The 24344-nt window shown below is 46.7% G+C and overlaps 1 protein-coding gene and 1 pseudogene across 2 annotated transcripts in view; one reads left to right on the forward strand and one right to left on the reverse strand.

Moving 5' to 3' along the window:
- Positions 1-15517, forward strand: part of AP3S2 (adaptor related protein complex 3 subunit sigma 2) — a 66600-nt gene extending 51083 nt beyond the window's left edge. Inside the window, exons 5-6 of the mRNA XM_081227767.1 lie at positions 12594-12701; positions 14538-15517. Coding sequence (XP_081083893.1) covers positions 12594-12701; positions 14538-14666 — 237 coding nt within the window. The 3' untranslated portion in view covers positions 14667-15517. The remainder of the gene's footprint in view (positions 1-12593; positions 12702-14537) is intronic.
- A 3806-nt stretch (positions 15518-19323) lies between these two features.
- Positions 19324-24143, reverse strand: LOC308613765 (large ribosomal subunit protein P1-like; annotated as a pseudogene). Its single transcript has one exon. The product of its transcript is annotated as a large ribosomal subunit protein P1-like (transcript).
- Positions 24144-24344: the final 201 nt, after the last annotated feature.

Below are 24344 nucleotides of genomic sequence, written 5' to 3' on the forward strand. Positions count from 1 at the left end.
TTACCATGATTTTTTTCTTTTTTCTTTTTTAATTTTATTTATTTTTTGGCTGTGTTGGGTCTTCGTTGCTGTGCACGGGCTTTCTCTAGTTGCAGCAAGTGGGGCTACTCTTCATTGCGGTGCGTGGGCTTCTCATTGCAGAGGCTTCTCTTGTTGCAGAGCATGGGCCCTAGGCACGTGGGCTTCAGTAGTTGCAGCGTGCGAGCTCTAGGGCACACGGGCTTCAGTAGTTGTGGCACGCGGGCTCAGTAGTTGAGGCGTGTGGGCTCTAGGGCTCAGGCTCAGTAGTTGTGGCGCATGGCCTTAGTTGCTCCACAGCATGTGGGATCTTCCTGGACCAGGGATCAAACCTGTGTCCCCTGCATTGTCAGGCAGATTCTTAACCACTGCACCACCAGGGAATTCCCTAAAGAATAGTTAATGAGTTACTGGGTGATTTGCCATTTCCCCTGCCTGGATAGCTTCTCTTCCATTTACTGGTTAGTTTAAGGCCCAGCCTCGTCTAAACTTCCACAGCATTTTGTACTTGGGTCACAGTCTTCCTTTTATTATAGTTAATTCTATGCATGTTTTATCTTCCCTCCTTGACTAAGCCCTTTGAGGCCAGGGTCTGAATCTTATCTTCACTTCTTCCTTCCAGCTTTAACATTCTGTGATGTTAAGCATATTTAAAAACAGATATTGATGGGACTTTCCTGATAGTCCAGTGGTTATGACTCAGCACTTCCAGTGCAGGGGTCTCGGGTTCTGTCCCTGGTCAGGGAGCTAAAATCCCACATGCCATGCGGCGCGGCCAAGAAAATATTAAAAAAATAAAAAATAAAATAAAAATAGACATTGTTACATATCACATTCTTTTAGTGAAAATGAGTGAATACTTGAACCTAATACATTATCTTGTGTGTGTGGGTACAGTGGGCTCACATATACATACTTAGTATATACAGATTCATCTCTAACCATTTGGCAAGAAGAAAGAGAATTAAATTCTAAATACACAATGATTCTGTCCACAATTCTACTCCCTTAGTCTGTGCCTGGAATGAGTGTGAGAGGGAAGATTTGAATCTGCTCTTCTTTGCCTCTCCTCTCATGTGCCTGTCATGTGCCTCCCATGAGCATCTTACTGTGTTTAGAGTGATTTTAATCCCTAAAGATACAGTACAGATTTTCAATCTGTGTGGTCCCTAAACAACAAGCCAGCCACTTTATCTAGTACTTAACTGAGGACAAAAAAAAGTAATCAAGAGGAAAGACTAGCCAGGTTGGACTGCATTGGTGATTTAAGGGATTTTGGCTATGCATAGTTTCCATCTTACTTGGTGACTTTAGAACTTAAACCTTATATAAGATGAGATTCCACTATTTTCTCATTTTTTCATTGTGTGATCATGTGAGTGAAAGAGAAAGACAGAAAATCAAGGGCTAGGGATTGGGTCTTATGGAATTTTATGACAAGACATCTGGAGAAAACTGTGGAAAATGTCTAGTCTAAAAACCAAGGAAGGTCATGAAAGTGGTCCAGGAGACACTAATAGAAAGGAAAAGAGAAAAACAGAACTTCACAAAGCAGGTTGCTTTCTTTTCCTGCTCTCTTTGCTTTAGCAGAGCATACCAGGTTTCTGGAAGGCATTTTTATGCCCTCTTCCCCTTTTCATTTCTTTCTAAAATGGATAATAGGGGAACTAGAGACTTACTCTGGGCAAAATGACTCTCAGATGATTTTCTCTTCCCCTATCAGTACTGAGTCCACTTGGAGCATCCTCCTACCCTTTGGCCTATTAATAGCCACCACACCCCCAGCATAGACAAAGAGATGGTGCATACCCCATCCTACCAAGAATCTCTTCCCTCCTTACTCTCTGGAGGCCTTTCCTAGGAACTGATGAAACCAACCAAGCTTTTTGACTTGGGGTAGAAAAAGTTATTAGCACTTAGATTTTATATAGTAGACTAGATATTTTATTAGTGATTAACAGTTCTTTTTAAAAACTTGAATGTTGCAATATTGGCATCCTCCTGTTCCAGTACAAGCACTGTGACCATGCTCTTCTGTATTTGATGAGCATTTTATTGTCTTCTCTGTGGTAATAGTTGTTTTAAGAAAGATATGAGGGACTTCCCTGGTGGTGCAGTGGTTAAGAATCCGCCTGCCAATGCAGGGGACACGGGTTCGAGCCCTGGTCCGGGAAGATCCCACATGCCACGGAGCAATGAAGCCCATGTGCCACAACTACTGAGCCTGCACTCTAGAGCCCACGAGCCGCAACTACTGAGCCCGTGTGCCACAACTGCTGAAGCCTGCGTGCCTAGAGCCTGTGCTCCGCAACAAGAGAAGCCACCACAATGAGAAGCCCGCGCATTGCAACCAAGAGTAGCCCCCACTCTCCACAACTAGAAAAAAAAAAAAAAAGCCCGTGCGCAGCAACGGAGACCCAACACAGCCAAATAAAAATAAAAAATAAAAAAAGATATGAGAATATGGATACGAAGTGGGGATGCGAGCCCTTGTCTTGTGTGATACAGCAGGCTTTCATCCTCCAATGCAGAATACCTGGAGAGGGATTGATCTAGTTTAGAGATTTCTGTGGGTATGATTGAGCTTGGAGTGTGGTGAGTGTTGACATGTCACTACCCTTTCTGCCCATGGAGTTCCTCTAGATGGGTTCCTGCCATCCCAATATAGAACTGCATTTTACTATGGAAACAGTATTATTCATGGTACTTAGTTGTAGATGCAGGGGTGCTTTATGGTATCACATTCTAGGTAACATTATGGATTTGAGTCAGATTTTGTGTCCTGCTTGCATGAGAACCTTATTTATTATAACTATAGAAAAATACATTGTAACTTTAATACTTAAAAATAAAAATAAACTTTTGGAACATGGCCAGCCATGTCTGGAGACTGTATTTTTACTGGAGGAAAGAGTGATGTTTGTTATCTTCAAGCTCCAGGTCAGTTTGCTTTTAGTGATTGCTGGAGGACAGAGGGAACAAAAAGTGCCCAGTGAACTGAGAAGGTATCTTGAGACTGAAAGACAAGACAGGCAGCTCTATATAATCAATGGATCAGTTTATTATAGGGTAGTTCACTCACAGGGTGGGATCAGGCAGTGATCTGGAAGCGTTTGCAGCTATACTCCACACTGCCGAGGGGCCCTTGGGACAGTTTCATAGTTAACCTAGTGTAGGGGGGTATGTGCTTGGAAATGGGACGTGCATTCCTAAGTCAACATTTATGGATGGGTTACTAGTCTCATGGGTAACCAGATATATGTCAGCAAAGGTCTTCATCATTGTTTGAGAACTAACAGAGCATAGAGGCCACCTGGTCAGAATGATTATTATAACAATAACTATTACATACCAATCCCCTGACAACAGAGAAGTGATTACCGCACAGTACAGTCCTGGGTAGGAGCAGCAGAAGGATAGGAGGAACTGTATGTGCCCAAGATGGCGTCAGTTATGCTAACAGCCATAGACAGTGATGGCTTCTGTTGACCTGGGATTGGATTCAGAACTTCTTTGTCTTCAGTGACAAACATAACCAAGGATGAACTTTTTTTTTTTTTTTTTGCGGTATGCAGGCCTCTCACTGCTGTGGCCTCTCCCGTTGCGGAGCACAGGCTCCGGACGCGCAAGCTCAGCGGCCATGGCTCACGGGCCCAGCCGCTCCGCAGCATGTGGGATCCTCCCGGACCGGGGCACGAACCCATGTCCCCTGCATCGGCAGGTGGACTCTCAACCACTGCGCCACTAGGGAAGCCCCAAGGATGAACTTTTGAAGGTCCTGGAATCCTCTATTCTTGGATAGGTTTGTTGAAACTGACTTGTCTCCACACCCTGTAGTTCCAGAGCTGTGTCCCTAAGGAACACCTCTGTCCTTGAAGTGACACTTTTATTTTCCCTTTTAGACTGTATCAATCCTGACATGAAACAAGCAAGCTCATTTTAACCCACTTTTATCTGTGGAGGTTAACTCTTGTGTCCCAGGCAGTAGAGTGTGCTTCTCAGTGCCCGAATGGGAAGCCAGGCCAACTCAAAAGGCCTGTGTCTCCTCAAAATCAGGACTTGTGAGCCAGATGAGCCTCTTTCATCCATTCAGCCAAATTTATGAAGTACCGCTGTTACAAAGCACGGTGCTTGGCACTGGAGACCCAGAGAAGAATATGACATAGATTCTGCCTTCAAGGAAAATCATGGTGGAGGAGAAGAACAGACAAGTGAAAAATATGACAGTGCACTGAATTGAGTGCCTCAGGAGAGATGCATACTGGGCACAGCAGTATCACTGAGAAGAGTGTGATTATCTCAGCCTAGAGAGGTCCTTAGTCTTTCTTGAATTTACTCGGCCCAAGTCTTAAGTATTCATCACCTCAAATCTTGGAAGAATGGTTTTGCAGTCTCTGATTTTTACAGAACTGCTTAACAGGATCAGCATGAAGAATGGTAGAAGGTAGTGAGGGTTAGTATTAGCAATTCTCAGCAGAGTTGGCAGCATTACAAGCCCTTGTTCAATTAGAGAAGTGCTTTCTTTCCATCAGGAAGTCCCAGCAGGTTAAACAGTCATTTAACTCTCCTTCGATGCTTCCCAGTGTTATTTTCCCCTTTCTGTGCATTTTCACAGTGGAACTGCTTACCAAGCCTTTGTTGGCACAGAACCTCTGATTCAAGCTTTTCAGAACAGGAGAGTCACACCTTCCAGGAGTCCCAAAGCTGTACCTAAGCACTATTGAATGCTCAACATACACCAGATTTATTCTTCTTATTTCATCTGTTAGTAAACTGGGTCACAGGAACACTTCCTGAGGGAGCCCAGGGTACAAACTTATAGGTCTCTATCCTGATCAGGACATTTCATATTGCCTCTAGGGAATGAGATGGGGAAGGTCTCAAACAGTTAGCTTATACTGACAGGAAAGAATAGAGGGGCCACACTGGATGCCCAGTGGATCCAGTTATAGAAGCAAGTACCTTCAACAGAGGGAGGATGATGTGACAGCTTCCTGGAAAAGAAAAGTGAAGGAGACAGATGTCCAGATGTGTGGGGAGGAGAGAATAGAGTCTCGATAGCAGGTTAGATTGCCTTCAGAGGAATAGACATCTTGACTGCTAATCATTCCTACTGTTTGACTGTTTGGAGGGTTGTTGTTTTTCTCTTTAATTAATTTACTTTTTTAGTTTCGGCTGTGCCGGGTCTTAGTTGCGGCATGTGGGATCTTTGTTGTGGCATGCGGACTTCTTAGTTGTGGCACGCATGTGGGATCTAGTTCCCCGATCAGGGATTGAATCCAGGCCCCCTGCACTGGGAGCGCACAGTTTTACCCACTCGACCACCAGGGAAGTCCCTTTGAGGGGTTTTAAGAGACAGAATTAAAAACACCAACTTTCACTCATTAAAGTGTGGCCATAAATTTATGTATCTTGATCTTGTAAAACACAGTTTCCAACCAGCATTTTACCTGTTAACATTTCAGATTCATCACCCAAAGTATTTCCTCTGTTGCCTTTCCCTCACATCAAGATAACCTATTTGTTTATTAGGGTTATCTTAATCTTTTTATTCAGATTAAACTCTTCCCTGTTGTGATTACTCTTGGGTCAAATTACCAGGGGATTTGCCAGGAACTAAGAAATCAGTAGCACTTTTGTTTAAACACTTCTGAATGAATTTTGCTAGAGAGCTGTGAATTAGTATTGCTTGATAATTGATACTTGTTCAGTGCACACTGTGTTAAGCTGGGTTTAGGGCTCTTGAGGGCCTTTACCTCTTTGCTATCTTCTATTCTGTGGTTTTTATTGCCACCTACATGACTCGGGTTTCAGATTTCTTTTTCCCTCACCTCAGTTGGTTTGTTGGTTTGATCCTTTAACCCTCAGTGTTCTCTGAGGTACTTACCTACATTTCTGCTAGCATCCTTAAGATCAGTCCATCAGTCAGCTCCTGTCATTTAACAGAACCATTCTTTGTGATCTTTTTTCTAGTTTTTTAAGTACATGAGTTTGGTATTGATTCTTGGCTGCCTTCTCCCCACACTCATGCTTGACAACCTCCAGCTTTCTCAAGGCCCCTCTATCTCCACTCAAAGAAATGTCACCCATCTTTCATGGTCCACTTCACAGTCAGTGGAAGGAAGTCTTCACTGACTTGTCAGGTTAACATGGGCAGCTGGTGATCTAATCCCTAGTTGCCCATGCTTTGCTCATTTACACTGCACGAGTCACTGTGCTTACCAAAGGTCAGTTGTGATTGTTTCAGACCTGTTGATGCCAGTTATATTGGTATTGTAAATAAGTAACTTAATTAATAATATACAGATAAACCATGAGTGAGGAAAGAGACTTGTTCTATGAAAAATTAACTTGCTTTGGGAAGGCAAAGTAACTTGCGTTGGAAAGGCAAGTTACTTAAAAAAGGAAATGAAGTTGAATTAGGTTTGGACAGAATAACTATAGGAGACTAGAGGTGGAGGACTCCTAAAATCTAGAAGAGTTCTGTGCTTCCTGTTTAACAGGAGTCTTGAGTTCTCCCTCTCCTTTAGAGAAACTGGAAATTGTGGATGATACATTATGAGTGAATTTTATACAAGAAAAAGGCTTAGATCTCTAGCTAGCAGAAAAGATCTTTTGGGCTCTACATAAAAAATTTGATGGCTCTCTGGAATTTAAGAAAAAATAAAAATGTCATGAAGAACCTAGGGGTAAGACAGGAATAAAGACACAGACCTACTAGAGAATGGACTTGAGGATATGGGGAAGGGGAAGGGGAAGCTGTGACAAAGTGAGAGAGTGGCATGGACATATATACACTACCAAACGTTAAATAGATAGCTAGTGGGAAGCAGCCGCATAGCACAGGGAGATCAGCTCCGTGCTTTGTGACCACCTAGAGGGGTGGGATAGGGAGGGTGGGAGGGAGGGAGACGCAAGAGGGAAGAGATACGGGAACATATGTATATGTATAACTGATTCACTTTGTTATAAAGCAGAAACTAACACATCATTGTAAAGCAATTATACTCCAATAAAGATGTAAAAAAAATTGATAACTCTCAAAGTAGTGTTTATAGCAGATGATTGTGGGCTTGGACATTGGGAAAAAAGTCACAATAAAAGTCAAAATAACTTATCTTTATTACATGAGTTGTCGGTTTTAAATGCTATCCGTTGAGGGTAAGGAAATCAGTGTTATTATTCTGCCTCCCTCTTTTTTTCCCCCGTCTTCCTAATTTTTTGCTAGCTGTAGCTTTCTACATTGTCAAAGCATATAGCATGGGCATTCTGTTTTCACTCTAATCCCATTTGTCTTAGTCCTACCATTAAGGGGATTCAATGCTCACCGCCAGTCTTTCTGCCACGGTTTTTCCAGTCACCTCTTGGTTAGCAGAAGTGTTTTCTTCTGTAGATTCCTCAAAAAAGACTCATGGGAACAATATTTCCTATTCTGTTACTCTTGATTGACAGTCACCTAGGTGTAAAATTCTTGGGTTACCCTTTGTCTCCTTGGGAATTTTTGTAAGTATTGCTCCTTTTTCTGCTAGCATTGAATTTTACTGTTGACATTTTCAAGATTTTGTCCCTCTTTTAAGTGATTTGATCTTTTTGCCTGGTGGCAGAAATTGAGAAATCTTACCTTCAAAGTCTAACTTCAGGCTTCCCTGGTGGCGCGGTGGTTGAGAGTCCGCCTGCCGATGCAGGGGACACGGGTTTGTGCCCCGGTCCGGGAAGATCCCACATGCCACGGAGCGGCTGGGCCCGTGAGCCATGGCCGCTGAGCCTGCGCGTCCGGAGCCTGTGCTCCACAACGGGAGAGGCCACAACAGTGAGAGGCCCGCGTACCGCAAAAAAAAAAAAAAAAAAGTCTATCTTGGCAGTGACTGTTCTGGGTCAGTTTTTCCCTGGGATACAATGTGCCCTTTCAAGAACATCCTGAATTATATTTTTACATCATCTTTATGAACTGAGTCTTTACATATCTGTCTGTTTCTATGTTACAGTTTTCTTTTATGCATATGTTATATCTCCTTTGCTGTCTTCTGTAACTCATTTTCTCCCTATTCCTTTTAATTCTTTTTTTCATTTCATTTTAGTTGCTTTTTAAAAATTTCTCCCCTTTTTGTTCCTCCCTATATTGTCAGCAGTCTCTCCTGCCTTTTGTTCCTTCCAGTTTCATCTTCATTTCTGTATGTTTTTTCCCTTCCACTTATGTCTTCTTCTCTTCTTGTCTCCCTGCCTCTCCCATAAACTCTTGCACTTCTGCTTTGAGCTCTTGCTTCATAGTTTTCTTTTTTCAATTTTATAAAGTATTTTATTACATTTTATCTGCTCTATCACAGCATTTTTCTGGTGTGTAGTCTTAGTCTGCCCTTTGGGTTTCCTGTTTCCTAATTTTTTTCTTGTTGCATCTTTATATAGATCCTGTGCAGATTTCATTTTTATAACTCATCTTTAAATAGATGAGTTTTTCAGGGACCAGCTATTTGCAGGATGCTTGTTTAGGGGAGGTCCCAAGTCTATATTCCAGGCTGGCTGAAGTTGTTCTCATAATTTCAGGTTCCGGGTGAGTTCCTTTACCCTTTATTTCTACCTAGCCAAGAGAGATGGGCGTCTGCAATTTTTCCACCATGCAAAGGCTATCTTCTCTGCTGCCACAGAGACTGGCTCTGTGAGGCAAATAGAGCTTGTTTGGGTGTTTTCTCATTTAGCTCCAACTCCAGGTCCAAGGAAGCTCCTGTTTTCCAAAAACAAGGAATCTGTTTGGTCCCAGAGGGTGTGTTCTTTACCTACAAAAAGTACATTTTTGCAGGTCTTCCTGAGCTCTCCAGCTCCCGTGTCCTCTCTCGGTAGCATCCTTTCTTCCTCTTCTCAAAAGGAAAAGAGCTCTTGCTTGAGCTCCCTGCTTTTGACAGCTTTTACACCTATTTTGGTGCCTGGGATTGTGGTTATCTTCTTCTTTTTTTTAATGTATTTATTTGTTGTTGTTTTTTTTAATTTTTGGCTCTGTTGGGTCTTCGTTGCTGTGCGCGAGCTTTCTATAGTTGCGGCGAGTGGGGGCTACTCTTTGTTGCAGTGTGCGGACTTCTCATTGTCGTGGCTTCTCTTGTTGAAGAGCATGGGCTCTAGGCGCATGGGCTTCAGCAGTTGTGGCATGCGGGCTCAGTAGTTGTGGCTTGCGGGCTCTAGAGCTCAGGCTCAGTAGTTGTGGCGCATGGGCTTAGTTGCTCCGTGGCATGTGGGATCTTCCCAGACCAGAGCTCGAACCCGTGTCCCCTGCATTGGCAAGCAGATTCTTAACCACTGCAGCACCAGGGAAGCCCTGTGGTTATCTTCTAATTTTGTTGAAAATGGAGTTTGCATTTTTATTTATTTCTCCTTTTTTGCACTTGAAACACATTTTGAATAGCATTTAAAAATTATGACTTCGTGATGCAGTGTTCAAATCAGAAGTCTTAACTGACGTTACCTATTAACCAACCGCTGGTCCCCATGATATCCTCTGTTAGGCCTTTCACTACACCTTCTCCATAAAGCCTCCACCACCACACTGTCATCCATCTTTTAAGCACTTGAAGCCCAAGGAAGATGCTATGAAGATGCTTTTCAGACTTAGGAAAAGCCTTTTATTCATTCAACATGCCTACTCCACACTGGGCATTGTTCCAGGCCTTGGGGATAAAGCATGGAAGACTTTCTACTAGACTTTTGACACACCCTGTTCAGATGAAGAGGGTGGAAGACTCAGTTTGGAATTTTGAGGGAGTATGGTGGAAAGGGTAGAACAGTAGTTGGAGCAACTAAGCCCATGCGCCACAACTAAGCCCATGCGCCACAACTACTGAGCTCTGGAATCAGACGGACCTAGATTCAGTGATCAGTTCTGCTACTAAATATGTGACTTTGGGATAGTTTATTGACTTTTCCATGTATCGGTTTACCTCAGATGGATGTTATAAAATTAAAATAAGTTACATATGAAGTGCTCAGCACATAGTAGATGCTCAACAAGTACTACTTCCCCCATGAAGAAGGGGTTCATTAAACAAAAAGAATAAATACTAGGAGTACTGGTATAGAGACCTATTTTTTTAAATTGTGGTAACATTTACATAACATAAAGTTTACTGTCTTCATTTTTAAATGTACTGTTCAGTAGTGTTAAATGTGTTCACATTTTTGTGCAGCCCATCTCCAGAGCTCTTCATCTTGCAAAACTGAAACTCTGTACCCATTAAACAACACTCCCCGTTCCCTCCTCCCCTCAGTCTGTGGCAACCACCGTTCTACTTTCTACCTCTATGATTTTGACTACTAGGTACCTTATATAAATGGAATTATACCATACTTGTCCTTATATGTCTGGCTTATTTCACTTAGCATAATATCCTCAAGGTTCATCCATGCTGTAGCATGTTTCAGAATTTTCTTCCGTTGTAATGCTGAAAAATATTCCATTGCATGTATATGCCACATTTTGTTTATCTGTTCATCCATTGATGGACAGTTGGGTTGCTTCCTACTTTTGGCTATTGTGAATAATGCTGCTATGAAGATAGGTATACAAATATCTCTTTGAATCCTTCTTTTCAGTTCTTTTGGGTATAAACCCAGAAGTAATGTGGTAATTCTATTTTTAATTTTTTAAGGAAACACAGTACTATTTTTGGAAGCCTATTTCTTGATGGGGAAGTATAAACAGTGTAGTCCCCCAGGGCATAATTTTAAGACCAGTCTTGTTTAACATTTTATAAATTATCTGTATATGAGAGTTTCACTATTAAATTGCCATTGCGTATAGATAATGAAATAGTTCATATTGCGTAAAATTTTAAAACACCTCATGTGAGTGTATATGTAGACATAAAAGTGGTTGATAAGGCTTAATTAACGTAGGCAAACATATTTTATTTGTATTTGAATGTATGCTTTATTACACTCCCTCCTCGAGGTCGGAAGAAATACCCTAGTTACATCTGTTAGTGTATTCCCCTCACTTATTATGGGCAAAATATGGAGAACTGATGTGTCAGAAAACTTCATGTGTCAAAAATACACATGCACAAACTTGCAGACGTGTCTTTTTTCTTGACTGTCCGTAACCTGTGGAGTATATTGGCCCTCAAATCCTCCATAGTTTAGTCTGGACTTTACGCCAGTAGGGTCTCAACTGAAGACAGTTTTTTCCCCCGGAGACATTTGATCATGTGTGGAGACATTTTTGTTGTCACAGGTGAAGGAGTGCTACTGGAGTCTAGTGCTCAGAGCCAGGGATACTGGTAAACATGCTGCGATGCACGGGACAGCTCCCCACAACAGAAAACCCTCCAGCCCCAGATGGCAATAGTGCCCAAGTTGAGAGACCTTGCCTTAGACCCAAACTACCTTCTCAGCATCATCCTCAGCCTCTCTTTTGCATAAACCTGACCTTCTAGCCAGACCCAGGTGCTCCTCAGACCATACACCAGCTGAATTGCTTCCTCCAGTGCCTTTCACCTGAAATCCTCCTCCCTGCTTCTCTGATGGCAGACCCGGCTTCAGTTCTCTCACTGTCTCGGTGAAACTGGCTCTGGTCTCTCTAGCCATTGCACTCTTCCTTCTCTGACCTCCTGTATGACTATCCCACTAATCTGGCACTTCGTTAACAATACAGAGTGGTACTTGCTCTCTTTCCAACTTAATTGAAAGTGCTTTGAAGGCCATGTTGATAGGACTTGATTTGAAATATGAAGTACCACCCCTTACATACCCCAGTGGGCACCTTGAGCCACCTGGGGCTTCCCATGGCAGCTTTCCTGCCACTGTGGGATAGAGTGATTTAGTCAGCACAGTACTCGACTGTCACAGCAGTCTGAGACTCAGCTTTGTTGGGAGAAGTACTAGCTAGATGGAAGGCTCACTTGTGAGCCTCATGACCAAAAAAGTATTCACCCTGAACATGGTTTCTTATCTAAAGCTGGAAGATACGGGATGAGGACGGGTGCCAAGAAATGGGCCTGTTTTGCCTCCAGCGGAGCACAGACTGGAGGATCTTGTGATGCCTGGGGGATAACATATTTCACGTGGAAATATGCGTGGACAGGAATTGTTCTGTCATAGCTGGACTGACTTAATGCCAGTTGGTGTTTATGATGATAACACTAGTAATGAAAGGCATCATTATTTTTTTAGAACCCAGTGTGTGCCAGGCACCGGGTAGGTGCTTCACACAGGTTGTCTCCTTCCGCCCTCACCACAATCCTGGAAGGAAGCTGAAGCACTGAAAGGATGATTTGCCCAAGGTCACCCAGCTAATAACAAAGAGCGGAGCTGAAATTTAAACACAGTCTGACTTCAAATGAAGCCTGTGCTCTCAGCTACCACCTTGAGTGTAGCCAGGCCCTTCTGCACTGCTTTTGGAAGAGATTTGTATCTTGATATGCCGGGATATATGGGGAATCCCCTGTGGTCTCTGAGGCATTTGTTGTGAATCAGGTGCCAGTGTCAAGTATGATCACCCTGCTGCTGCAGGAAAGCCCACGAGGTTTCCTTCGGGTCCACACTGTCACTCCCACAAAGGGCTCTAACCCTTCTTATTTTTATTTCCCCTTCAGGTACACTACATTCTTCAGGAGGTGGTGATGGGTGGGATGGTGTTGGAAACAAACATGAATGAAATCGTGGCTCAGATTGAAGCTCAGAACAGGCTGGAGAAATCCGAGGTGAGATGCAGCTGTAATTTTGCCCTGGATGGTTAGAGAAGACATGGGCAGAAGGAGGAATGGCTAATGTGTGGGTTTGGGTTGCTGTGGAACCTTAACAGTGTTTTCTACTCATCCTGTTTCTTCCTTGAGTCTATCGAAACTCATTGGTTTGAAGGCCAGCCATGAAGATTAAAAAGGTAAGAAAAAGGCTAAAAGTGTGAATGGAAAAGCCAGGTGGCATGGGAAGGCCAACAGCTTCTGGCTTGGGAGGTTATGGCCAATGTTTGTGGTTTCTAATTCCTCCTTCAAAGCCACGTGTTGCCTGGAGGGACCCAGAATCCCCATCTCTGATTCCAGTGTGGTTTCCTAGCTTGTGTGCCTATGAGTCTGGTCTCCCAGCAGGCACTTCTCGTGGTTTCAGACCTCAGAGTTGCCAATTTCCTTATTTCCAGTTAGCCTTATAAAAAGCTACAGTAGAGTTTGGGCTGGGTTTGAAAATAGCATACCCCAGGTCCACCCCCACATAGTGCTGAGTTTGATACAAATGCTCACAGTAAATTCCCATCCTTTTCCCCTGAGATCTCTCCATCGCCTTTGTCAGCCTTACCAGGGAGTAGAGGTTACAGGCATACACCTTCACACGTGGCAGAACAAGCAGAACAAATTACCTCTTCAATTATCTGAGTGTCTTAAAGAGCTTCATTGCTGGGCTTCCCTGGTGGCGCAGTGGTTGAGCGTCCGCCTGTCGATGCAGGAGACACGGGTTCGTGTCCCGGTCTGGGAAGATCCCACATGCCGCGGAGCGGCTGGGCCCGTGAGCCATGGCCGCTGAGCCTGCGCATCCGGAGCCTGTGCTCCGCAACGGGAGAGGCCATAGCAGTGAGAGGCCCACGTACCGCAAAAAAAAAAAAAAAAAAAAAAGAGCTTCATTGCTTTGTGTAACGGAACTTGATCTTGCGAAACCAGGAATGCTTCCTGTGAGGATTGTCAGTCCTGCTGAAGAAGCTTTTCCAGACCACAGCTATTGTGGCAACTATAGTTCTCTTAGAAATGTAGGCTGGGAAGCTTCCAGGAATAGTAAGTGAGTCAGAGGCAAGGGGTTTGGAAACTAGAAGCAATGGAGACTTGCTGGGCGAGGGTGGAATTGGAGTCAGGATCCTGAAAGTAGTCAAGAAGAACGAAACGGTTTTGAGAACATCCTCGACTTCTCCCCGTCTCCGCACACCGGGGCCAAGCCTGGAGAGTGAGGGCTGACCGCAGGCACCTTTCCTCTCTGTTGTTCCCAGACTTTCTGTGTCTTTGGGTACACTCCACCTCCTACGTGTCCTTCTTCCCGTCTTGTGGCCACATGACATTTCCAAAGCCAGCTCTTGTCCATTTCATGATATTAATTGGCAAGTGGTTGTCCTAAGCTGTGACATTCCTTTTCCCTTTAAGAGTTTCCCTGTGACTGCCCTCCTCTGTAAGAGTCTTCAGTCTCTTGAGGAAAGGGTTTTGTTTTATTTTGTTTCATAACCCTGTTGGTGAATATGACTTGGTTAAACTTCCTTGGTTATTTCAACAGGCATCTACTTAACACCTACTGTGTGCCAGGCACTGTTGGCACTGGGGCTATAAAACTGCATAAGACACAACCCACCTTTAGGAGTGCAGTTTGGGTCCCTGTACTATAGAACCCACTAACCTAAAGATTGTTGTGTTGGCCACCTTTGAGGCATAAGGAGGGAAAAATCAAAATGTGCATTGCATGTGCTCGGTTTGGACATTTTCTAGCCCTCTTTCACTTGTTTTTATTTAAGCCTTAAGCAGATGACACTGAGGGTTTCTCTTATACCCACCTTCACGTCTCCCCAGGGTGGCCTTTCAGCAGCGCCCGCCCGGGCCGTGTCCGCTGTGAAAAACATCAACCTGCCGGAGATGCCTCGGAATATCAACATTGGCGATCTCAACATCAAAGTCCCCAACCTGTCCCAGTTTGTCTGAGAGTGGAAGATGGCTGAACTGAATCCTTGGAACCAGCAAAGCTGAGCCAGTCCTGCAGCAAAACCCGCTCTGCGCCCTAGAGGAGTCCAGCCTCAGGCCGTGGCCCCTGCTATCCCGAAGCGGGAAGGAGTCCTGTGTCCACTGGCAGCGTTTGTGCTTGCTTCTCACATGTGCGGCCTTGCCCGTCTCTTGTACACACAGCCACTGCAGATGTGAGGGGCCCTGGCTTCCTCAGTGGGTGTCAGGTGCCCAAGCCACTCGCCCCCTTTACCTGCCACGTGCAGCCACTCCCAGGGATTGCAAACTGTAGTGAGAGGCCCCCCTGCTCCCAGAACCCCACCACGAGGATGTTCTCTGACGCGAGTCTTCAACCTTAGCACCACGCGGCTCCCTGAGGTCCTGTAGCATTGACTTTCCTGGTGAGGTGCCATAGCTAGAAAAGAGCTGACCCTCTAGATTTGGGGATGTGGTGAGTGGCAAACAAGGGCAGGATGTTATGAGATCCAGAGTTGCCTACTGACTCTACTAGAGTTGGCACACCCAGAATCCTTTTGTAGAGCCACGCTGTCTCATCACCACCTCCTGCAGCATACACTCCCCACTGCCACAGTCCTGGCCGTGCTCTCCCAGGTGTTTATGTGCAGGACACAGTCCAAATCATAAGCCTGTTGTTTGCCTTCCCCCCACATTTCTGCCAATAGGGAGGGCACCCCCCTCAGCCAGAGGGGTCCCCCTCAAAGGGGAGGGGCCCTGTGTCTGTAGAAAGCAAAGTTGACAACATGGGGAACATCTAAGAATTATGACTCTTCCAGGTTTAAAATACATTCTCCTTCCGAGGAGCAGACTGGTCGGTTGCTGTGTTATGAATGATGAGTCTTCTTTGTACAGGAAACCCACTGCTGTCTACACCAGCTTCTGGAGCATGAAAGCCTGAGCTGGGGTCATGTGTTCTGGACCTGGCACAGGGGAAGGCTGGGGACACGGGCAGCCTGCTGGCTGAAACCGGTGGCAGTGCAACATCTTCTCCCCCGTGTGCGAGGGGTCCCTGCCTGAGCTCACTCTGGGCACACCCTGTTCCCCTCAGATGACAGTCCCCTGGAGCTAGCTATGGAAACCTGTAGATGTTTACATTCGGTAAGAGCCTTTCTTCCTGTGGTTAACTTAGAGCTGAAGCTGCTCCTCGAAGCAGTGCTTCCTACTCCCGTGCTGCCTCGGGGCCAGGTCTCAGGTATGATGTTGAGCTGCCTTGAGATTAGGGAGCTCGCTGCACCATCACGGTAAAGCCTCCCGGCCTGGGGACTTTTCATGCCTGCCAGCCAGTGGCCCAAACTGTTTCCTCAGGCCTCCTGATGCTGTCGCAGAGCCCGTCTGAGATGGTGCCCGGCAGGACCATGGTCAGGACCACGTCTTTTCCCGCTTTGAACAGTGCTTCCTGTGCTTGGTGCTTTTTGCTCTCTGTAGCCTCTTAACCTCAGTCTTTTGGAACATCTCTGATAACCTCAGAGATGGGTAGTATTGATCAGAATGTAGGCCCTCTTATGTTGGAAGAGGGAAATGTAGGTTTATATATCTAGCTGATGTTAAAACCTCTGATATTCTTTTAAAGAGTTTAATTTTTATTTTTAACAGACATTTCAGTATATTCACATCCCTCTCACATTTGCTGAAAGTGATACAGGAACAAAGAAGGAAAATGATATTTATTTTGCACCTCCTGTAAGGTGGCATGAGCGAGATCCTTTCACAATCCTTACAACAGACACTGTTATCTCCATTTTGCAAGTCAAGAAAGTAAGACTCAGAGAGGTCAAGTAACCTGCTTTAGGTCACAAGGGCTAAGAATTGAGACTGTCTGTATGTCTAAATCCACAGTTCATTTTTTTTCACTGCTCAAGATGGCTTCTCCTGATTTTATTTTCTTTCTTATGGATGAGGAAACCTCAAAAAGTTTAGGTAGCTTCTCAGAAACTGTGATAAAAACTGGCTTGGTAGGGCTTCCCTGGTGGCGCAGTGGTTGCGAGTCCGCCTGCCGATGCAGGGGACACGGGTTCGTGCCCCCGTCCGGGAGGATCCCACGTGCTGCGGAGCGGCTGGGCCCGTGAGCCATGGCCGGTGGGCCTGCGCGTCCGGAGCCTGTGCTCCGCAACGGGAGAGGCCACAACGGTGAGAGGCCCGCGTACCGCAAAAAAAAAAAACCAACTGGCTTGGTGTAGACAGTGACAGCATCAAAGAGTGTGGGCTGGGGGGTCCTCCACATGCCTCCCTTGAACTGGTGAGGAAGCAGAAGCCCAGAGTGTTTCGTGTTGTGTCCAGGGTCACGGAGCTGGAACAAAGTCAGTTTTCTGTTTTCTTTTTTTAAGATTTTTATTGGAGTAGAGTTGATTTACAGTGTTGTGTTAGTTTCAGGTGTGCAGCAAAGTGAATCAATTATACGTATAGTCGTTTTTCTTGAGTTTGTTTCATGGCTTATCGCATTGCTGCCACATGTCCTGGATTTCCTGGAATAGTCTTTGAATGTTTTGCCTGCCAGAAACCAATGATTCCCAAAAGCCACTGACCGGTGCTAGAGACTCCAGCAGTGGGCATCCCAACATCATCCCTCATACCGCTTCTAAAAATGACATAAAACTTGAACCTGGTCTTTTGTTTGGAACACTTGATCCCTTTGGATGAGCCACAGTAATTGTTCATTAACTACTTGAGGTTGCCTGCAAATCCAGCTACCTTTTTTGCTTGTTATCAGCAAAGCCACAAACGTTTTTGAAAAATAAGAGGAAATCCTCATTGGCCTTTTTTTTGGAGAGGGATACAAATACTGCTGCTGAGAGATGTTGGTTATGAAAATAGGGGCCAGGTTTGAATTTGGGAGCCCTTGGCCCTGGATGGTTTACAATGAGGATTTCCTAAAGTGGTACAGAATACTGGGTTTTCAGTGTTCACTGCCACTGACAGAAATCTAATATTCCTCCATTATGCAATTTCTCAGTGCCTGGTGGATGCCAGGCTCAATTCTGGGCACTGAAGGTTGTGAGCAGTGAGGCCCTGCCTCCTACAGCTGTCTCTGCTGTGCATTTCTGAGTGCTCAGTTTGCATCTGACTGGCAGCCTGAATTTGTGGAGACTAGAGTCAGTGACTTTGTGTTTTATGGAATATTTAAAGGCCAGTAACCCATATCCCAACCCCAGCTGACCCCATCATGCTCTGCTGTCTATGCTCCAAACAGCCTGTCTTCAAGCTGCTAGAACAAAAATACTATAGACTGGGTGGCTTAAATAACAAACATTTCTCACAGTTCTGCAGGCTGGTCGAGATCAAGGTGCCAGCAGATTTGGTGCCTAGTGTGGGCCTACTTCCTGTTTCACAGAGGGCCATATTCTTGCTCTGTCTGGAAATAATGAAGAGAAAGCTCTGGGCTCTTCATCCCCTTATAAGGGCGCCAATGCCACCATGGGGTCTCCACCCCTGTGACCTCATCCAAATGTAATTACCTCTCAAAGGCCCCATCTCCAGTGGCTTCCCTGGTGGCGCAGTGGTTGAGAGTCTGCCTGCTAATGCAGGGGACACGGGTTCGAGCCCTGGTCTAGGAGGATCCCGCGTGCCGCGGAGCAGCTAGGCCCGTGAGCCGCGACTACTGAGCCTGCACGTCTGGAGCCTGTGCTCCGCAACAAGAGGCCGCGATAGTGAGAGGCCCGTGCACTGCGATGAAGAGTGGCCCCCGCTTGCCACAACTGGAGAAAGCCCTCGCACAGAAACGAAGACGCAACACAGCAAAAATAAATAGATTAATTAATAAAAACTCCTACCCCCAACATCTTCAAAAAAAAAAAAAAAAAGGCCCCATCTCCAAATACCATCACATTGGGGATTGGATGTCAACATATGAATTTGGGAGAGGACACAAACATTCAGTCCATACGTACCCACCTTTCTGCTAGGCCTGGTCATGGCTCTGTGCTTGTCACATTAAGGATTAAGTCAGCTATCTTGAGTCTTCTCAAGTCCCTGTTATTCAGGCCTCTGCCACTTACAGAGCCAGCCTTTCCTCCCCACCACCTCCACCTCCATGGAGCCAACCTAGGGAAGACCTCTCGGGCCCCAGCTTCACCAGGTAAGAAACCAGGGGAGTTTGGCTGAAACCAAGCTGCTGGCTAAGTCCTGTCTCGTGGACCAGTCTTTAGTAGGGGATTTCCTTAGTGTGGTCCATGGGTTTCCAAATAGGATGCAGCAGTGATCAGTGCCTGAAGATAAAGATCAAGAGAGAGTGTGATAGCCAGGACAAGAGCCAATGAGGTAAGGGGAGTCACCTGGGGCGGAGTGGGGGTGTCAGCTCCTAGCAAACATCCTGGTCTTCAGCTTCCTGAGTCTCCTGCCCTACCCATCTCCTTGTGGTCATCGTGAGCCTGGTGTCCACATACCTGTGTGTACACGTGGCCAGTGCCCGCAGGTGGATGAATGGCTGATCTCATGGTTAAAATGTTGCCCACTGGGGAGCACTGGAGGATGCTACATTTGCGATGTCTGGCAGCAGTTGGCAGATAGACAAACAGGCCTCCTATAAGGCAGTAGTTCCATGGAAATGATTAATCTTTTCCAGAAGACTGTTCAAGTTCTTTCCTATTTCAATGAATTAATGTTTTGAAAAGGAAATTCACGTGGTTCAAAATTTAAGGTGACAAAAGCCTGTTCAGCCAGACTCACCCTGTTCCCCCAAACCACGGAGCACCCACCCCCATCCCTGGAAGCAACAAGTGTTTCCAATTTAAAAGATTAAGAGACAAAGCCCCTGAATTTTTATTACTGAAACTGAGAGAGTGTACTTTCCTCAGAGTTGTGTCCCATTTGACCTTGGTTGACCTCAGCCCACTACAATCCTGCTGTCCTCTGTAGAGGGAGAGGCCTCCCAGACCACCCCGTCCTTGCTCTGCCTGTCTGTTTTCCATGGCACTCTGATGTCCTGTGTGTTTGAGTTGTAGTTTTTATCTCCCCTACTAGGATGTATGCCCCTCAAAGTCAGGGATTTGTCTCTCCTGTTCAGTGCTGTCCCAGCTGCTATGACCAGTGCCTGGTATGTACTGCTCTATATTGAATGAGTGAATAGTTGAGACAAATGGTAACTCGTTCTAACAGCAACTTGTAGCTTATGCTCTCCAGGGCCCTGTGCTCAGTTAGCATTTGGGGAAAGAGCCTGGGTAATGGCATTGGGAACAGCCTATAGAGAGGGACCAGGTGATGGCCTGTGGAGGATGAGGGAGAGGAGAAAGGCAAAGCTGATGACAGTGGAGCCCACATGACCAGAGGACCAGCAAGGGAGAAAGACCAGAGTTTGGATGTGGACATGTGACACTGGAGTTGCCTGAGAGTATCTGGGGCAGATGTCCACCAGCCAGCTGGGAACCTGGGAGTGGGCAGAGAGGAAATGAACGTCCAGCCCAGAGAGATGGTGGTTGAAGCCATGTGGGCGAGCGATGTGGCCAAGAGGACTCAGCCTGTGGGCAGAGTAAGGGAGATGAGAGTCTAGACAGGAGCAACTTCCAGTCGACGGAGGACTTTCAGTGGGAAGGGCCCCTGCTGAGAGGCCAAGGAGTGGGACTTAGAAGAGATGACCTTTATTGGTCTTGCCATTGCCCCTCCACCCCAAGCCCTCTAAGTGAGGCAGCGAAATGAGGGAACTTGGAAGGGGTGGCTCTAGCCGAGTGGTGGGGTGGGTCTCACCCACGAGGTGGTTGTATAAGAGTGTGCATTACAAGCTAGCTCTGTGATGTACAGAGCCTTCGGAAGGTCAGTCAGTGACCACATCCATAAAGGGGTACCAATAACTCCTGCCTTGGGGGCTGTTTGAGGGTTAACTGAGAATTGATGAAGACCACAAAGGACTCCATAAACACAGGCTGCTGTCATCATTGGGATTTTTGCAGAGGGAATGGGAGCTGAAGTAGATGCAATTAGCTGGGAGAGGTTTGGTGGTGCTGGGAAGGAGAGATGGGCGTCTGTAGTGCTCAAGTCCTGGCAGAAGACCTCAAAGGTGGGGCTGCAGAGGGATGATGGGGACAGTGGATGCTGGCCTGGCCCCACCAGTGGCCCATATCTAGAGGCCACCGGTAGATAAAGCTGTAGGAGAAGTGGTGGAATCTCTGGAAAGTGAAGCTTCCCTTACAGTGAGGAGGTTGAAGACATAGAAGAGCAAGCTTGGGACTGGTAGGACCGGAAGCGTGGGGGACAGAGCCTGGAACTCCCTTCCCCCAGAGTCGGGGAAACGGAGAGGTCCCAAAGACACAGTGGGAGGAGTCAGCATTTGGCCAGGACCGGTGAGGGCCTCTGGCCAAGCAGGCCTGTCCGAGGGTTGGGTTCCTATAGAGACTCCACGCTTTCTGTGAGAAATGGGATCTTTAGGCTTTCTCAAGAGCAAACCTTACATTTTCTTTCAACTCTGATAGCAGCCTGGCCTGAGAGCGCTTGGGTATAGGGGTGCCCTCCCCTCCCACCTAGGATTGGACTACACTTTCAAGAAGTCAGGTTGGGGGTTGTTTTCTGTATTGGTGATGATGAATGCCCTTTACAAACCCATGGGATAAAGGCACAGCTGAAATGACAGAAAGGAGGAGGTACAGGTAAATACTTACTCATTTATTATTTTAAGAGTTCAGCTATTGAACATGTTACAAAAGAGGTTCAGTCGAAAAGCCCAAAGCCCATGTCATCATCAGACTCCTCAGACTCTTCTGTCTTCGCTGCCACTGTCTTCTCAGCTGGGGCAGCAGTGGTGGAGGCGGCAGGACCTCCTGCTGGTGCCGCCCCAGCTGACAGGCAGGCCCACCAGCCCCTTCCTTGCAGATGAGGCACCCGATGTTGACATTGGCCGGAGCCTTTGCAAACAATCCTGGCCAGAAAAGGTCAGCATTTACACCAGCTGTTAAATGAGGGCATTGATCCTCCGTGACCATCACCTCATAGTTGTGCAGGATGAGGGCCGAGTAGATGCAGGTGAGCTCCGAGATGGAGGCCATGGTACAAGCGAATGCGAGGAGGGCGTGGTGCTAGTCGCCGGATGAAGTGAGGGGTTCACCCCAGTGCGACCCAAGCTTCCTCGGAGGGACTGAGCACCTTAGCGGCAGCTGAGGAGAGGGAGCCAGGTGAATTTTTCAAAGACTGGGATCCACTGACTCCCCAGGCTCAGGTGATATTCAAAGTATTTACCAACAGGCCTGTCTCAGGCACTGACAAGTGGAGGTACCAGATGGGCGCTTGGGGATGTTACTGGTGGTCCATGATGCTTCTGCCACCAGGCCCTACCTCTCCTGTGGTAACAGGAGAAGCCAGGAGGTTGCCACACCTGCAGCTGCTGCAGTTTGCTCCTCTGCTGGCCTGGGTGGGGCCCTGTTGATGGCAACTGTGGCTTGGTGAGCCAGTGTGCCTCTTCCTGCTGGGGCCCTGAGGTGGGAGGGGCAAGGAGCCTCCTCGTACCCCACCCCTAGACCCTTACAAGCTGGAAATGAAACTGAAGGCCAAGAGACACAAGCCCAGGGCACGCCCACTGCAGAAGATCACCACCTTTGCCCTGGGCAGCCTGGCACTGAAGCTTTCCTCCAGCCTCCCAGTTCTGAGTCCTTGGCACTGGGTGCCCTTCCCTTGACCCCTCTCCAAGCCTCTGAGTGGCTCCCCAGCTGGCCGTGGGCCACATGAATCTTATTCTGGCTGGCAGGCCTGAGGTCGCTGCATGCCAAAGATGGCAATATGCACAGCCTGGAAGGTAATCCTTTCTTGCTAGGAAAGTGCTTATCTAACTGAGGCAAGCTAGGATTTGAACTGCTAATTGCTAAGCCAGCTTTTCTGGAACTTCTTTTGTGTGTCTGGGAGGTACAGCTGGTCCACGAGGAGGTGGCTCCCATTCAGATGCTGGACTGTGCGCTCGGTGGTGTTTTCTGCTGAAATTCCCTCACGTTTTTTGCTGAGTTTCCCAGCCTCTACCTGCCTCTTCTCCACCATCTGGGGCCTACCTGGGCCCTATGAAGTGCCAACCAACCCATCAGCTGTTTATTGTGCACGATGATGTTACAAGATTGGAAGGAAATCCCTGGGTCCAAGGTCTGTGCCAAACAGGCACGTGATACGGTGACGCTGCCTGGCATTGTACTGTGCCTGGCACAGGTTGGTGGCCCGCAGTGGGCCATCCTTTCAGGCCTCTCCCTGAGCCGCAGTGCTCAGGGTTACAACCCTTTCCTATCAGGTCACCCACTCCCAGCTCCAGCCCAGACCTGATGAGCTGCTCTTGGCTCCTGTGGCCCCAGAAAGGCCTCGGACTCCAGGCCGTGCCAGACCCTGGCCCTGGCCATCCCCTCTGCCTGTCTTCAGGTCTTTCTCACTCGCTCACTTCAGGAGAGTCTCTGCACAAATGTCGCTGTCAGAGGACTTCCTTGCCCTTTCCTATTTCTCATGGCATTTATCACCTGACGTGATAGTGTTTGTAATGTCAAACTCTGTTCTTTTCACTATTTTTTGCTGTTTTGCTGTGCCTAGCACAGTACCTGACCCACTTTAGCTGTCAGTTAAATAAGTGATTGTTTATGAATGAATGAATGAATGAATGAACACTTCTGCTGTTCCCCTGTCAACATGCATGGAGCTCCACACCTACTCCAGGCTTGAGGACAGGAAGCTCTGTGGGGTGGGAGTCATGGGGCCTGGCTTCTCAATTCACTGTGTGAGCCTGAGTGAGTCATTTAGCTGCCTACTTGCAGTTGTAGGAATAGTGTATGAGAACGCACTTATCATAGAGGCATAAAGCCCTGAATGGGATATAAACTTGGTTTGAATCCCGGCTCCACCACCTGCTAGCTGTGTGGCCTTGGGCAACATACCTAACCTCTCTGTGCTTCCGTTTCCTCATCTGTGAAATGGGAGTAAAACAGCTTCCTTGAATCAGTCAAGGTTCTTGGTTGCAAACAATAATACCAACCCAGAAGCTTACTAAAGGACTATAGGGAAGCTCTCACAGGCTCAACGGAAAGGTGGAAAGCCCAAAACAAAGCTGTCCAGGACACAAGGAAAAATATTCTCTGAAGCATGCCACCAGCACTGCCAACACTGGACCCCAGGGCCACGGACCCTGCTGGCCTTCCCTGAATAGACCAACTCCCAGGCAGTGCCTCTGATTTGTAAAACTCAGGTCCAGGGGCCAGGGCAGCAAGTAGAGGAGGCTGGCCCCAGCATCACACAGTGAGGAGCTTGCCAAGCAGGGAAGAGACGCCTGTCCACCACATCACATGCAGAGGGTTGTCCTGAGGATTAGAGTTAATCCAGAACCTCGAACACAGCTAGTGGGAAACCTGGTGGAATCCGTTGGAGTTAGTACATGCTTATCCTATGACTCAGTGATGTCAAACTAGTGTGCGTGTCTGGAAGATGGGGACAAAAACGTTAACAGCAGCACTATGTGTAATCGCCAAAAACTGGGAACAGCCAGATGCCCATCAAGAATGGAATACATGAATAAATAAGTACCCTGGACTACTACACAGCCACAAGAAAGAGCAAACCACAACTACATGTAACAACGTGGAAAAATCTAACAAACACAACACCAGGCATAAGAAGCCAGGCAGAAGACCACGTAGGTTGTATGGTTTCATTTATTTGCACTTCAAACACAGGCAAAGTGAATGCATGATTTTAGAAGCTGGG

The sequence above is a fragment of the Mesoplodon bidens genome, assembly GCF_964165515.1.
Source record: "Mesoplodon bidens genome assembly, chromosome: 3".
Taxonomy (NCBI): domain Eukaryota; kingdom Metazoa; phylum Chordata; class Mammalia; order Artiodactyla; family Ziphiidae; genus Mesoplodon; species Mesoplodon bidens.